Source organism: Taeniopygia guttata, chromosome 1 (assembly GCF_048771995.1).
Source record: "Taeniopygia guttata chromosome 1, bTaeGut7.mat, whole genome shotgun sequence".
NCBI classification, from domain to species: domain Eukaryota; kingdom Metazoa; phylum Chordata; class Aves; order Passeriformes; family Estrildidae; genus Taeniopygia; species Taeniopygia guttata.
In genome coordinates this window covers 101308936-101324607 of record NC_133024.1, presented here as the reverse complement: position 1 = coordinate 101324607, position 15672 = coordinate 101308936, and the positions used below count along the sequence as shown (strand labels likewise).

Below are 15672 nucleotides of genomic sequence, written 5' to 3'. Positions count from 1 at the left end.
GCCCTAAATCTCTGATACAAGTTTATAGTTTATTTAACAAACATCACTCTTATCAATAGATTTTTTTCCCTTTATCTTTCCCCAGCTTAAAATGCTAAACTGTTTACATGTTACAAATCAGGAGTTTCTTGAGCTGCTTAGATAAGTCTTTAGGACTAACAGTTTGAGCACAGAAAGTGTGAATATGTGAACACTGTTCACCCCTCCCCATTTGCCCCAAGAAATTTACCAGTGCACAGAGCAAGTCTACTGCTTCCAAGATAAGCTCCTGATGGCCAATTCGTGTGACTCCAAGATCTTCCAGTTCCTGATGAGTAATTCGTAATAGCTGGTCACCGCTAATCTTCTCTCTCTCAAAGTTCTTTATATATTGCTGCAGGCAATCATCAAGACCTGCAACAAAAGGACAGAAGGAGGGAAGACAAAGGTTAGCAAGATTTTGTATCCTAGTAGGAAATAAAACTGGCCAAAAATTGAGCCAGAAGATGATTCTTGCCGTGTCTTTAAGAGAAGTACTTTAACATTACAAAAACATTATGTTAATCAGAAACCTTAAGATTTGAAGAGCTACAGCAGTCATGGCTTTTTTACCTGTGGATGATACCAACTGCTCCTCAACCGTGAACAAACCCCTAAATTGCTGTAGTTTATTGTGCTATCAATGTCAATCTGGCAGCCCCTAGTAACAGGTATGTTAGGGATGCCTCCTTCACATCTGGAAAGGGAGAGGAGAAAACAATGGAACACACAAACACAAAGTGGCAGTGGCACACCCCAGTGTCTCTCTCACTCCAAGGTCACTCACATATTGCTGAGTCACTGAAAGTTCAGAGCTCATGCCAGCCTCTAAAACAAGCTGCAAAGAGCTCTAGAGAACAAGAACGGCAGTAGCATCGCAAATGCAAAAACTGGGCCCCAACTGCAGCAGCAGATCCAGCTCAATGTACCACAGAGACCTGCAAGGAGTGACAGTACACAAATGAGCATGGAAAGCCATTCATATCAAGAGCTGGCTGCACTTCTTAGAACACAGTAATCAGGGAGCAGAAACAGGCCCATTGTGCCAAAAAACATGGCTAAAAGTCATGCAACACATTTTCTCAGGACATGGCGGCATGCAGGATTGTACAGGTCCTGTTTTGGGGGGTATCCAAATTCTACCTTTTCAGTTTGATTATAACAATGACATACAGCTGGCCACAGGCATTCACCTGGAGCAATGAGCACTGCAGATTGTGAGAGAATCCACCATGCATCTCTTGCCCATCAATCTTTTCCCAAGAGAGCCAGCAGTACAGGGAAGCTCTGCAGCATGTGCACTCATGTGCCAAGGGGATAAGTAAGACACTGGGGTATTTGGTGGTCCATTTAACATTTCTGTCTGAATACTTTCCAATGGATCAACATGACTGCTACCAAGCAACAGGGCTTGACAAAGCTCTGAACACATCAATTTTGCTGATTCTTGAGAAATACAACCTCTCTCTGAAAAATGCCTTCAAACAATCCCTAATAGTGAAAAGACATCTGCTCATTAGACTGGAAGAAACCAAGAACATTCTTACTTGCTAATCAAAATGTCTGAAAAATCTGAAGATATGTGGAAGATAAAAGATGGAGCTGACTGGTGAGCCCCAGTTATATTATAAGAGCCTCAGTATACAACATAAAGCTTCTCTGAAACTGGTTTTGTTGCATTTTTGGTTCTCATTCGTGCCTTTCAAGGTTTAGCCACATCTCGGGAGAGACTCACATGAGGAACATGTTGGTGCTGCAGGCAGGGATGCCCCAGTAGCAGGCCAGACTTTTGTTCCTGGCTCAGCCCTTGGGCAGGAGTCACCCACAGTCTGTCCCTGCTACACCAACACAATATTCACAGGGCTTTAACCTCTAGAATTCACACACTGAAACTAAGCCACACACAAACACGCTGTAAAAGAAGCACTCCAGTCTCAAGATACAGGAGAAAGTCCCCAGTTCCAGCAGACTTCAACCATGTCCTTCCAGAGCCTGCTGTCTGACTTTCTGCCTCCAAAACACAGGTACTTAAAAGTCTAGATTAATCAAGCACTTGAAGCTATTGCCTTCATTTCACTGCCCTTTCCAATCAAAAAGTTGCTCAACCCATTCTTCAGGAAAGAAATCTTAAAAGGGCAGGAGAGGCTCCCTCCATAGGCAGCTGCTTAGATTAGCTCAGCTGGTCAGAGCATGGTGCTAACAGACACCAAAGCTGGGGGCTTGATCCTTGTACAGACCATTCTCTTAAGAGCTGGTCTCAGTGATCCTTGTGGGCCCCTTCCAACCCAGAATATTCTGTGATTCTGTGACAGGGTGAAAATTGAGCTGTCAGGGAAGAAGACCAGTCTGGCTGAACAGAGAGCTTTGACTGGAACTCAGAAAAAAAAAGAGAGTTTATGACTTTTGCAGAAGGGGCAAGAAACGCAGGAGGACTACAGGGATGTCATAAGGTTATACAGGGAGAAAATCAGAAAGACCAAAGCCCAACTAGAACTTAATTGGGCCAGTGCTATAAACGAAAAATATTAAATGTTTCAATAAATACATTAGCAACCAAAGGAGAGCCACAGAGAATCTTCTACCTTTGTTAGATGTGGAGGGAAAAACAGTAGGGAAGAATTAAGAAAAGACTAAGGTACTTTATGTCTTCTTTGCCTCAGCCTTGAGTAACAAGACCAGCTGTACTCCAGGGACCCAGCCCCCTGAGCTAGAAGACAGGGATGGGGGAGCAGAATGAAGCCTCCATAATCCAAAGGGAAATGGTCAGTGACCTATTACGTTACCTAAACACAAAAAAGTCTTTGGGCCTGGGTGAATCCACCCAAGAGTACTGAGGGAGCCGGTGCTAGTGCTCACTGAGCCACTTTTCCATCAGCAGTCCTGGCTAACTGAAGTCCCAGCTGACTTCAGGTCAGCAAATGTGATGTCCAACTCCAAGAAGTGCGGGAAGAAGGATCTGAGCAAGCACAAACCTTTCTTTCTCAACTCATGCCAGGAAAGGTCATGGAACAGCTCTTCTTGTGTGCAATTACAAAGCACATAGAGGACAACTGGGAGATCAGGCCCAGCCAGCATGGATTTAGAAAAGGCATGTTCTGTTTGACCAATCTGAGCTCCTTCTGTGACAGGGTAACTTCCTTAGAAAATGACAAAAAAGCTGTGGTATTGTCTACATAGACTTCAGAAGAATCTTTGACATCATTTGCCACAGCATTTTCCTGGAAAAACTGGCTTGGATGGGTGTACTTTTGGTTGGGTACAAAACTGGCTGGATGCCTGGGCACCAGGAGTGGTGGTGAATGGAGTTAATCCAGCTGGTCACAAGTGACGATCCTCAGGGTTGTGTTGAGGCCAGTCCTTTTTAAAATATTGATGATCTGTATGAGGGACTTAATATACTTCTGCTCTTCCTGAACTTAAGATGCATGTTGGTTACATAGACTTCTGAATGAGAATAACATTAAAATAATCAACGTCATCAGGTATCAAAAAATGAATTACCAGTTAAAACACTAGCAACACAAATCCAGAATAAGACATGACATATGCACTTAATAAACAGTTACTGACAGATAATTCTATGTAAAGGCATTACTCTTCCTCCCGCTACCTAAGTATTTTTGTCATTCAGATGTAATCTAGATGGATGCATGTAGTTCCTACAGGGTGAGAAAAAAGTTTAAGAGAACAAAAATATTACTGACAATTGTTTGACTCACCAATTCCATAAAAATTACAGCCAGGAAACAACAAAATAATTTAACTGGATGACATTTTCAGAATAGCTTGCCACAAATATGTCTCCTTATTCCCTAAACATCCTTTTAAAGTAATTTATTTCTGTAATTTTATTTCTAAATTACATAACAACTCTTGTAAACAAAACTGAGGACAGATTATGATCATGACAATAATGATGATGATAATAATAATACAAAAAGGCCAGCATTCCTTTCCCACACCTTTTGCCCCCAAAGCCACAACACATCCAGACAGCCACTGCTGCCTTCAAATCAACAGGAGGGGAGCTGCAGGGAATGAGCATTCCCAGCTGATGATGCCATTAACTTGGGACAGGACAAGATGTACCAAAAAACATCAGGTGTGTGGAGAAGAAGTAAATTAAAATAACAACTAAATAGTACTGTCTTCTAATTTCCTGCAAGTCCAAAATCCACCCAACCTCAATGTAGGTTGGGTGGATTTTGCCAAGGGCTGCTCTGCTTCTTCCCCTCTGTCATATGAGAGTATGACCTAACCCCCATACCACAGCAATTCCAGAAAATAACCCAGTTTGATGCACTACTCCCTGTTCCTGGCCACGGGTGAGATTAAGACTGTAGCGTTTCCAGCACTCCTGGATATTTCAAGAAGTGGCCTCAGTCCAAAAGCCAGGTTCATTATTATGTTCTGGATGTGTAAGGCCCTAGAGTATATAAATAACAGGTTTTGTGGTGTCAGTACACAAGTAATAGTCTTGTATTCAACAACTCTATTCGTCACTCAAAAATAACTGCAAGATTTTTGGAGTGTATGTACAGGCACAGGGATTCCAGTAGTAAGAGGGGTAAAGTATGACACTTTTAAACTTTATGGTGATAGTCCTCTTCCTTTGAAAGCTACTCTTTAAAGGAAATTATATACTATAACCTCTTTTTTCCTTGAAAGATCCCCGGTCTTGAGTTCCAGTAATAACACAGACCTCCAATGATGTTAACTACTCAAGAAGGACTGCCCTGCCCCACATGCTTTTCACCTGAGCTTATCAACCACGGAGTCTGGCAATGCCATCCAGACCCCAATACACACTCATTACCTGGTCCGTTTGATTCACACCCACAAGAGCAGTGAAGATGTTAATCCACTGCCCATCTTTGTTACCTGGTGTATACCTGAGGTGCTGTGCACACAGATGGACCTTTCTGGACATTGACAGAACAGGAACAACTCTACATTAACTCTCAAGCAAGCTCTCACTTGTGGGATTAAATACATAAAAAACAGCAAGAAAGTTAAAAAAGCTCCTCCAAAAGAAACTGTACAGAAGACTCAATGCTTTAAACACTAAACAAGAAAACTTATTTAGAAAAGTTCCTCTTGCAAGTAGAACATACTGGAGCTTGGTTTTTTTTCCCCAACTCGGTCACTGAGTTCTACCTTGCATAGGCCTATTCAGAGTTCATCAAACCATTAACAATTTTTAACAGTTCACAGATGCAAATCAGACAGATTTCTACATAATTAATTCCTTTTATTACAACAGCGTCATAGAAACTGATCAAGAAAGGTTTAATTTTGGGGTTTTTTTATTAATATGATTTTCTGGAATAAGACTGCAAGATCCAGTATGTCCCTCCAGAGAAATCTTCCATGGTCACAGTCTTCTAACTAGTAATTTCACAGTCATTCTGAGTAATTGTCTTATTTTGATGTGTGTAACAGGCCATCTTTTGAAACAAGCTAACCAACAAACTGCCCTGTAATTCACTGCCACAACATGTTATGCATATCTGTGGTAACTGAAACTCAAAAAGCCTCTCCATGAAATATATTTATGAGAGATATATATTATCTCAGTCTGCTCCTCCTCTGTAAGCAGTTCAGTCTTTTCTGCCACCTCTAAGAGACTAAAAAATATTAAAATAGGCTCTTTCTATGGCTAGATCTGAATATAATCAGCTGCTCAGATACAGTTCTAAAAACAGAGGCAACTAGGTAGAATATTCTTCCCCAAATTAGCAGTAAAATAATTTTTCTTCAAGGTTGGGAAACTACAGTGGAAATAACAGACCTTCTGTCCTTATCAGCCACCTTTTCAGTTTGGGTTAAGGAAACGATGATGAATATTACAGGTTTAATTATGATACCTGAAACTTTGACAAGGGAGTATATTTTTCTACTCCCCTAGTATATCAGAGTGAGAACACAAACTGACAACACTGACAACTTCCCTGAGCAAGTCCTTGTTCTATAAACACAGCACTTACTGAAAAGCAGTAACATACAAGCAATACATGGAATAATTGTGCATGGGAAGGAAAGGCACACAGCTTTATTAAAAAAAAAAACCCAAAAAACAAAAAAAAAAAACCACAAAAAACAAAAAATCCCAAACACCAGAAACAAAAGGAAATGTCTAGCACTTTTCTTTAAATATAAGTAAAAAAAAATTTATCTTTCAATCTGAACAGAAGGAATACCTGAACTTCATCAGCTTTCATACCTTAACAAATACAAATTCAAGCAGCACAGGCTTTACCAGGCCATGAAAAAGAAAAGCAAGCTAGAATTTAACATAAACTGGGTGTGCATATATGTAGCACTATCTCAATGCCTTTTCATATTGCAAACTATTATTTGCCATGCTTTTACCTGAACGAGAATGAAGGAAGTGACCTCTCAAAAGTTACAGTTGTTTTATCCCTGCTCACTATTAAATTTAAGCCTAGTATTCTTAAGGACTGACAAACTTTGAGACTGCACATCAGTCTACACATGTTTCAAACTTGAAAATTCAGCCAAGTTCCTGGTAAGTTAAAAATTTTTGCTATGACATATGCATTTGCACCTAGGCTTTACTAATCCAGGGCTGATAGGCTATTAGTCTAGTCCCTTTAATTGTACAAAAGTACAAACTTTAGTTATGCCAAAGAGCAAGGCAGTCAAGCAGAAAACTACTCCCTCTCTTCCACTTCCACCAAGGGAGCTGCTCCTGGGCACAGACACTGCTGGCAGGCCACAGCAGGCAATTATCCTCATTCACATTTTCTCCCCAGGACCAAAAGATGAGAGGCAGGACTAGGAAAAGCCAGTTTACCCCACAATCTGTACATGGGAGATGGGCATTTGGAAACTCTCCATGCCCCTCAGTCTTAATGTCACCACAGAAAGCAGGGGTGAGCCAAACCAGCCGCTTCCCCACCTGAGAGGCAAAGATAATTTTCCTCTGCCCACGGAAGGGATGCTCACTGCTTCAGGATTTTCAGCACCTCCTGGGCTTCATATGTGACAAACAGATGTCACAGTTATTAGTGCCAGAAGACAGTGCAAAGAACAGAATGTTTTAAGTGCCGTGGATGGCAAAAGCCTATTGTGAACAGGATAGCTGCAAAAAAAGTAATGCCCCATCCCAGAGGAGCACTGAGGAAGGATGTTCAATGAACCACCAGAAGCAGCTTTCAGTACAGACTGAAAAAACATTATGATACATTTGAAACTGGAAAAAAAAAAAGCCCAGCACATTAATTGCAGGCAGATTAAGGAATAGGTACTGGATTGATGAAAAAAAGAATTGCCAAATGCCTGGATTACAGCAGTACTTGCCAAAGAGCTGGACAATCACTTTGTGCACTGTATATCTGTAATTTCAGGTGAAAGCCCTCTAACTGCAAAACATATCTATTCTTCACTTTGTAGAATTATTCTGTCTCTCATTCCCTTCTCTCCCTCTCTATGACATAGCAGAGTAAGATAAAATTCCAAAAGCATTAAAGAGAAACATTAAAAATTACCAAGAACATCCAAATAATTATTCCTTCAAGCATAATGTATATTCATAGAATATAGTATAAGATTACATCTTTTCTATGTGCAGTTTAGTTTAAATATATTTTTACTAAGAATTTTCAAATGTTCAGTCAAAACATTAGCTGAAAGGTACTGCTAACTAAAAACTACTATTTTAGATAATAAAGAGAAACACAATTTAAAAACCCACTTTATATCCACTGGGTATATACTGCTATATCCAGAAAAGCATGTTAAGTTTGTAAAATGAAGAACGCAAAAGAGAGATGTGAACATGAAAAGCAGCAACATAATTCAAATTCAGCCTCGCTTGACTCTTTTTTTTTAAGGTCCTTGTCAGCAGAAGGACCTGTTGTTGGTCAATGGAAAGCCACAAGCAAACAAGGAGATGGCATTACACTGGGCAAGAATCTGGGAGTCAAAGAGTGTATTTGTGACAGCAATGGATCAAAACAGAAGTCTGAGATGAAGGATGTACTGTCTCAAGTCACTATGAACTACACAATTAAAAATTAAATCCTGCTCAAGGAATCCAACTCTGAAGGATCTGCTATTTCTATGCCTACAGATGCATTCTCTTTTTGGGATTGCCCTCTTATCAGACCTAGATATATTAATTGTATGACCATGTTGGCAATACATGACAATTTTGTTCATCAGAAAATTACAGAAATATCAAGACTGTGTGGATCACACATGGCTCAGCAAAAGCTCTACTTTACAAAGAACTTCACACTGACCAATTGTAAAAGTGTACTATTGAAAAAAGAAAACTAAAGAGGGAGATGAGAGAAACCAAAAATGTACATGTAGAACTAATTATAAGCATGACTCAAAGATACAGAAGACCAAATTGGCTGCTGTGTCCAATAGGGCTTATTTTAATAAAATCAGTGTAGACTACTTATAATCAGTGCTCATTGTGGCAAGCTAGACTCCTTAATTACAAGAATAATATCCACAGCATTCTGTTTAGCTGTTCATAAATGTAATCATTTGTATTTCTCTGTATACTTTCTGCTTCCATTATGCCTATCTGTATAGCAAAGCCAAATCTTTACACAACCACATACTAGTTTTGCAAAGCATTTTAAATCTTAAAACATGAATAACACTACAACCACCAGTGTCGAGCTTTATTTCTATGAAATTCAAGGATTAGTATCCCTGATTATCAATATTGTTCTCAATGTAAGGGGTTATAATTATTGTTATATTTAGGACTTTTATTATTGGATTACAATGAACACATTGTTCAACTACAGCTGTGGCCTTTGCACATGAGAATTGCTGAAGTGTGCTGAAAAGTTTGTGTAGCTGATAATGGCAGCAGAAATCTCTTTGACAGTGGAAGGGAGAGGAGCCAAACAACCCACAGCATCATTAAATATCAGGAACCCCTCAAATGAAGCAAAATCAAAGGAACACATTCAATTACTCCTGATAATCAAAATACCCAACTGCAGGGGCCCAGGACAGCCCTAATGGGGGTGGGGTGAGAAAGTGTTCATTCACTTTCACAGTAAAATGTATAAAATGACAGCTTTTTAGGTTCAGGGTTAGAAGTTCAGGCCAATAGGGGAGGCATTTTGAGACAAACTGGAAATATCTAATCCAAAACCAGAAGTTCTCCAAAAAGTTATCCAAGCATTAAGATTATAAAGGCTGAATGAAATACTCCCCTAAAATTTCAAAGAGGAAATTACATTATTTTTTCTTACTTAAGTCTATGCCCTTATGAATTTTGGAGCAGAATTGACAACGGGAATGTACCATCAACGCTTTGCAAAAGTAAGAGGCAAAAGTGACATTGGCACTTTACATGTAATAATATAATTTTATGATCCAGGCTTATGATTTTTAAGAATCCAGCCAGTCTAGTCTTATTCAGGGTCCCACAATGCTGTGAGATTGAACAAAGTAACATACAAGTAGACATGGCCCTAACCCAAGAAGCTCAATATAATTCTCTTTTCCCAAGAAATTCATGCTGGCTAGCTAATAAAGGCAAATCCCTCAACAGCTACTTTCATTTCTACTCTGTTTCACATGGCAGTTTTCATACTCTCACTATCATTCTCCCAATTTTTCACATGTACTTTAGTTGGCAGAGTACCTCAGGAAAGGGAAATCTCCTTGGGTCCAATCAATGTTTAACTTCTTCCTCGAAGTACCACGTTTCTGCTCCAATTATCACAAGTAAACCAGAATACACTGCAACTCCCTTAGCATATAGGGATTTTTCAACCACCGCTATAAAATTAGGGGTCTAAATACCATTAACTAACACCTATTTCATTTGTGTTTCATTAAATGTTAAAATTTCAAATGCTACCATTTCTCTTCTCTGCAATGATTCCTTGTACAACAGCTGTCTGCATCACTACCACTATAGGCATTTGATGCTTCCTACAAATTTGCTATCACACATCCAACTGTAAGGAGCAACTTTATTACCAATTGGATACTCATACAATACAAACCAATATATGAATGAACACAACAAAAAGTTTTTCTCAGCAGTGTCTTTCTGACTTTAGAGTTTCTGGAGGCTAGAACAAAGCAACTTTGAAAGATTAAAATACAGCTTATCCCCTAACATACAGTATTCTGGCACCAGCCCACAAAGAGGCTACAGCACTGTTTTACACTGGAAAAACAACTGACCATCTAATAACAGTGTGTGGCTTTGTTATTTCTCCAGCACATCTCTCCAGCAAGCACTGAGCACTGATGGCATTAAAATAGGCTGAAGTGAGTACCACAAGGCTCAAGCACACCACCAACATAGCAGTGCCAGAGCTGGAAAGGACCAAAGCAAACCAGCCCTCTATCTGCCCCAGCCCTGGGCTACAGCTGCACATCTCAGCACAACTGCACTAATGTGCAGCACCTGCCCCCAAACAATTTTGCGCCAAGTAACAACGACAAACTATCAAATTCCCCAATATTACTGTAAGCATTGAAATGCAACCACCATATTCCCTAAGGATAGCAGGCTTTGTCTAAATAGATGTGGTATTGGCTTCTTCAACAGTTTAGAAGGGGCTAAGTCTGAAACACACCCTCAGGACTTAAGATATGAAAGTCTTAATTTTCCATAGCTTTTCACTGTCTCCTATGATTACTTGCAGCTGTGCTTCACACCATACAACTATAGAAAGTGCAAAGCCATCAAATGTGCAAGCATGCACCAGGCAGGACAGGAGGAAAAGTTTCTTCAAACTCTGAGTGAACTCCCTCCCGTTCCTTTTTCCTTCTCACAACGCCCATGCATTTCCCAGGCTTGAAGCTCTTTAGAATGAAGTTTGCATAACTCAGCACAGTGTGAGACTTGGGATGGTTTTAGAGTTGTGGGCAGAAAAAGCTGTGCATCCCCCTGCACATGACAAAGAAACATCTGTAACTTAAAACGACTGGTCAAATACTTTGATATGTGTAGGGGTATCTTGAAGAAGAAAGGGAAAGCTATAATTCTAATATTCATCACTTCACATACAATGTCTCCGTAACCATCCCACACCCCTGGAAAATATAAATTAATCATATATTAAAGAGAATAAACAACTATAATACAGTTAGACAGTCAAAAGATGCTTATGTAAGCCAAGCAAACCCCTGACATTAGCCAAGTAAGTAAATAAGTACTGGTTGCTCTTTCAAATGCCTTCCCATGTTTGCATTTTTACAGTGCTTTGGAGCAGCCACCTGAAACACACTGTTGTTGTTACATGAAAGGGTCTCCTCTTCTTCCTCCCTCACATGGGCTAATATATGCTCTTATGCAAAATATTCAGATAACCTCCCCACAGTCTTTATTAGAGTTTTTCACCACGAAAACCAGCTTTGCTGCCAATACTTTATTATGCCAGAAGGCATCCTTTTGGCATAAGCTGGAACACTGTGTCCCCGAAGAAATAATACAACAGTTGTTAAAGCTTTCCTTTATCTCTGTACTTTACAGGCTCCCACTCACTGGAGAAATCTGCTAATGGTTCAAATAAGGCTTCAAGATTTACTTGGTGATGCCCTCACAGAGGGTCTGTTTGATATAGCCCAGTAGAATGGTTAAAAGCAAGCCAAATTATTTTGCAATGGGAGCAATTCTGTGGTTTTACTACACTTACATTGAATGTCTCTCTAGAACAACAGGGGCCAAGATGCTAAGTTTAGTTGGGGGTACTTATACAATGAATTCATCCATGCTTCAAATTACTCTTCCTCCCCTTACATTTCATTTTCCTTCTATGATCAGCAAAATCATCCAGCATTCATTGGCTCTATCTGCCTCCTCTCAGGAAGGATTTCACAATTAAGAGAGAACCCTAATGACATCAACCATAATTGGACAGAATATGTTCAAATTACTTTAAAAACAGCCCTGTAAGTACAGCTTTATTACATTCTGATATGCACAGATAGGTTAAGAAGTAAAAAAATTTTGGTTTTAAGCTTCTTGGCTAACACAATCTGCGTCAAACTATATCCAAAGCAGAGAGCTTTACGTAAGAGAATAGGCAAGGATAACTTTACATATGTGCTCTTCCCCACTCTTCCTCTTGCTCATTAGAAGTGAAGAATACTTCTCATCATGTAAAAATCTACAACATGGACTGTAAGCTTGTAAAGTGGAAATGCAAACCACACAACTGGATCATGGTAAAATATATCTGTTGAGTTTTTATTTTCTTTAGCAATATAGTTTTCAAAATAATGTTGTCAGTTTTGCCGAGGTTGTACATACATAAAAATTAAAAAAAAGATCTGTTGAAGTGATAAGCTAAACTACACTTTAGTTAGTTTCTCATTTTACATAATCACTTGCTTGTACTGTTTATCCATATGAGCAAAAAGCTGTAACTAGGAATTTGACCCTTCAAAGACTGAATTCATTTACTCCAACATTAGTCTCTTTCAAGTCTTGTCAATGTTATATCCCCAGAAAAGTGAAATGAACATTCACATGGAAAGTAACATGTGCACACACAAAAATAATAATTTATTTTTAACTATTAACTGCATAGCAGTTAATAGTATGAATCCTTAAACTTCCTTCCCGAAGACAGGATTAGGTAATTCACTAAATAATAGTATTACACACTAAATACATTTGTGCAAAATGCTGTCATTTAGTGTTACTAACATTTTATAATGAACATATATACACACACATTTACTTCACCCATTCAGAGGCCTAATGCTGGCAAATCCTATTAATAACCTGAAACTCCTGCACTTTCCACTTTTGCAGGCAACACTGACAACTGCCTGTGGGGAGGTGGAAGACGCACACCACACACCCTGCCAAGGAATTCACATAGAAAGAGGCCAGGAACATCACAGAAAACATGCTGCCACTGAGAGCTCTACTTGTACAGAGCCCTCCAAAAGGCAGCACAAGGTACAGGGATGTTCTCCTGCATTTCCCTTGGCTGTACTGACAAACAGCCCTGCCCCAAGGCACTTGGAAGGCATGGGAAACAACCAACACTGAGGTTCAACTGCAGCTCTAGTTTATTGTTGCCATAGCTTATCAGCTAAAAGGGAAAAAAACAAAAACAAAAACCAACAAGACAAAATAAAAAAGCCCAAAACAAACAAACAAGAAAAAAAAAAAAAAACAGGTGAAATTTTACCACTGACATAATTTTGAAGTTGCCTTTCCTTTCTGTGATCTTCATCCTTTATTCTGCAATAACCCTGGCTGGTAGAACTAAATACTTGTATTAGTCAGCATGGGATAAAGTGCACTGATTACCTTTATTGCTACCCATTTCCACAAGATATCAGCAGGAGGTTTATGCTAAGTGCTGTTTAGCATTTCCTGTGCTAGCTGGATATAGTCAACTGTAGTATACTTCCTGGTCTTGCTCCATTATCTCCTACCCATCTAAGCATTATTTATATTGAAAACTGATAAGACAACAGTATAAAAATCCTATGTATTTTGTTAGCACTTAATCCATACCTAATCAAAAGCCAGGAAAATTAAAAAATCAAAGAAAGACAAAAAACAAAAACAAGGTGAAAAAACCCTGAATTTTCACTCTGCTGAGTTTAATAGGACTTTTTGTATGTATTTATTTTTCTACTATATAAGACATTTCTTATTCTATATTTAACCTTTAAAACATACCTGAAACAGAAGGTTGGATATATATAATTTCAAATAGTTGTAAACCATGAACGAGTTAATAATTATTATTTTGATATTAGCTCTGGCTGACTTTGCGTGCCTCCCTACTTTTTGCTAACAACTGAAAGACGCAACTCCCAGTTACTTGTCACAAACTCCTCTGGGGCTCACTGAAAAATAACATTCTGAGTGAAATTTAGAGTGTTGTTTATTGTATTTTTTTAAAGAGAGGACATCTTTATGTCCAAGTATGAAATATATAATTTGTGTTTCTCAAAATTTTATCACCATTTCCAAATCTCAACCATGTATCAGCTGTATTCTGATCTTGCATTGCATCAAATGCATGCTAGTGTTTGTGTTTTACTTCATGCCCCATTAAGAACCAGTAATACCTGAAAACTTCCAGTTCTTTTAGAATGTCTTTCCTAACTTGAACTATTTCAGAAATAACAGGGCTTTTAATAATAAAGCATGCATGAAGTTAAGCTCTGGTAGAGAGGAAATGACAATTCTAATGCCTAAGATAAGGGTGCAATTCTCCTCATGACAGGTTCTGCTCTGATGAAGTTCCCTTCAGAGTTGGTTCTCTGCATAACAGCCAGTTTCAGAACTGTAATAGGTAGACAAGCAGAAAATTGAAAGAATATCTGACACTTTATATTAATAGCTTACTATCAAAATTTCAACAAGTTATTGGCAGAGTTTCGAAAAGAAAAATATAGGACATGCAGATTTTTGGGACAGTACTTTTTAACAAGCAAATGAAGCCCAAATGTTAGGGTGCAAGCTATGGGCAGAAGGACACTCTGGAGACTTCTGACTGGAGTGGTTTTGCAACACACTGGTCCATCACCGCAGTCAGCCCCTCCTGCAGCCAATTAATAGGACTCATCCCTGAAGAGCACTGCCTTCTAGCCAGTTGTCAAGTTCTGAGCTGAAACTGCAGCATTTTCATCTTCAGTCCTCTGCCACAAAAAAGTACTGTGGTTTCTGCACAGCAATTAGAAATTAGTTGTCAACACCTGAGCACCAGTGATGCAATCCTTAATAAATAGAAAACTGTAACACTCTTTTAACTATCTTGCCCCAATATTATGCTCATAAGACTATGTGGCCAACTTGAGGTTACCATCAGATAAGAAAATCTTAACCACATGCAAAACTTCTGCAAGAACCCTAAGTGCTATCTTCAGGAGAAGAGAACAGAGACCCTCTTTGGATTACTATTTGGAGACCCTTCTTAGCACCAAGGTAGAGGCTGCATAAAGACCAGGTAAGCTTCACCTATATCAGCATCACTCTCATTTATTCCTTTCCCAACACCATCACCAGCAAAAATTCTCCTCAGCACATCTTTTACTCTCCCAGGCCAACCCACTCCCTCTCTTCTTTAGCTCCGCCCTGTAATCTTCCCACCTAAATAGGAATGGAAAAAAACATTTTATCCAAGCATTCATTTTTCATCCTTCTCTCTTCCTGCATAGCTCCAAGATCAGCATCTCCTGCAGCATGCAGCTTTCTGAAGTGGCAGGAGCTGTACAGCAGACTGACAAGAGCCTCAAAAGATTTAGCTGCTGCATGAGAGCTGCTGGTGACATTAGCAAAGCCATCCAGAAGGGCATCACTAGCTTCACATCACTTGGAAAATCTGTGACTAGCAATAGTGGTATCAAAGACATTTTCTAAATTTCAAGCTGGCAATGTTTTGCCGCACTAGAACCAGAGAGAAAATTGTGTTTGTTCTACAGAAAAATGCAAACTGTGAGCAGCCTGTAGGTATCCTCCCTCCTTGTCAGGAGAACTGCACCTCCACCATTTGCAGACAGAATTACACAAGCCAGTCTCCGGCAGGCAGAGCAGTGCTTTGACCTCCAAGCATTCAACAGGAGATGCTGTTAGTGAAACAATTTTAACCCACATCGTTGAGGTAGGGAGTGATTTGCTAACATGTGTCTCACAAAGTCTGAGCGCCACATTACTGCTGGGAC

At 39.4% G+C, this 15672-nt stretch overlaps 1 protein-coding gene across 9 annotated transcripts in view; it reads right to left on the bottom strand.

Annotated features, from left to right (window-relative positions):
• CNKSR2 (connector enhancer of kinase suppressor of Ras 2) overlaps positions 1-15672 on the bottom strand; it is a 204120-nt gene that overhangs the window by 168320 nt on the left and 20128 nt on the right. For all 9 annotated transcript variants that reach the window (XM_030282021.4, XM_072934511.1, XM_072934519.1 and 6 more), the window contains exon 2: positions 230-393. In XM_030282021.4, the coding sequence (XP_030137881.4) occupies positions 230-393 (164 nt within the window). The remainder of the gene's footprint in view (positions 1-229; positions 394-15672) is intronic.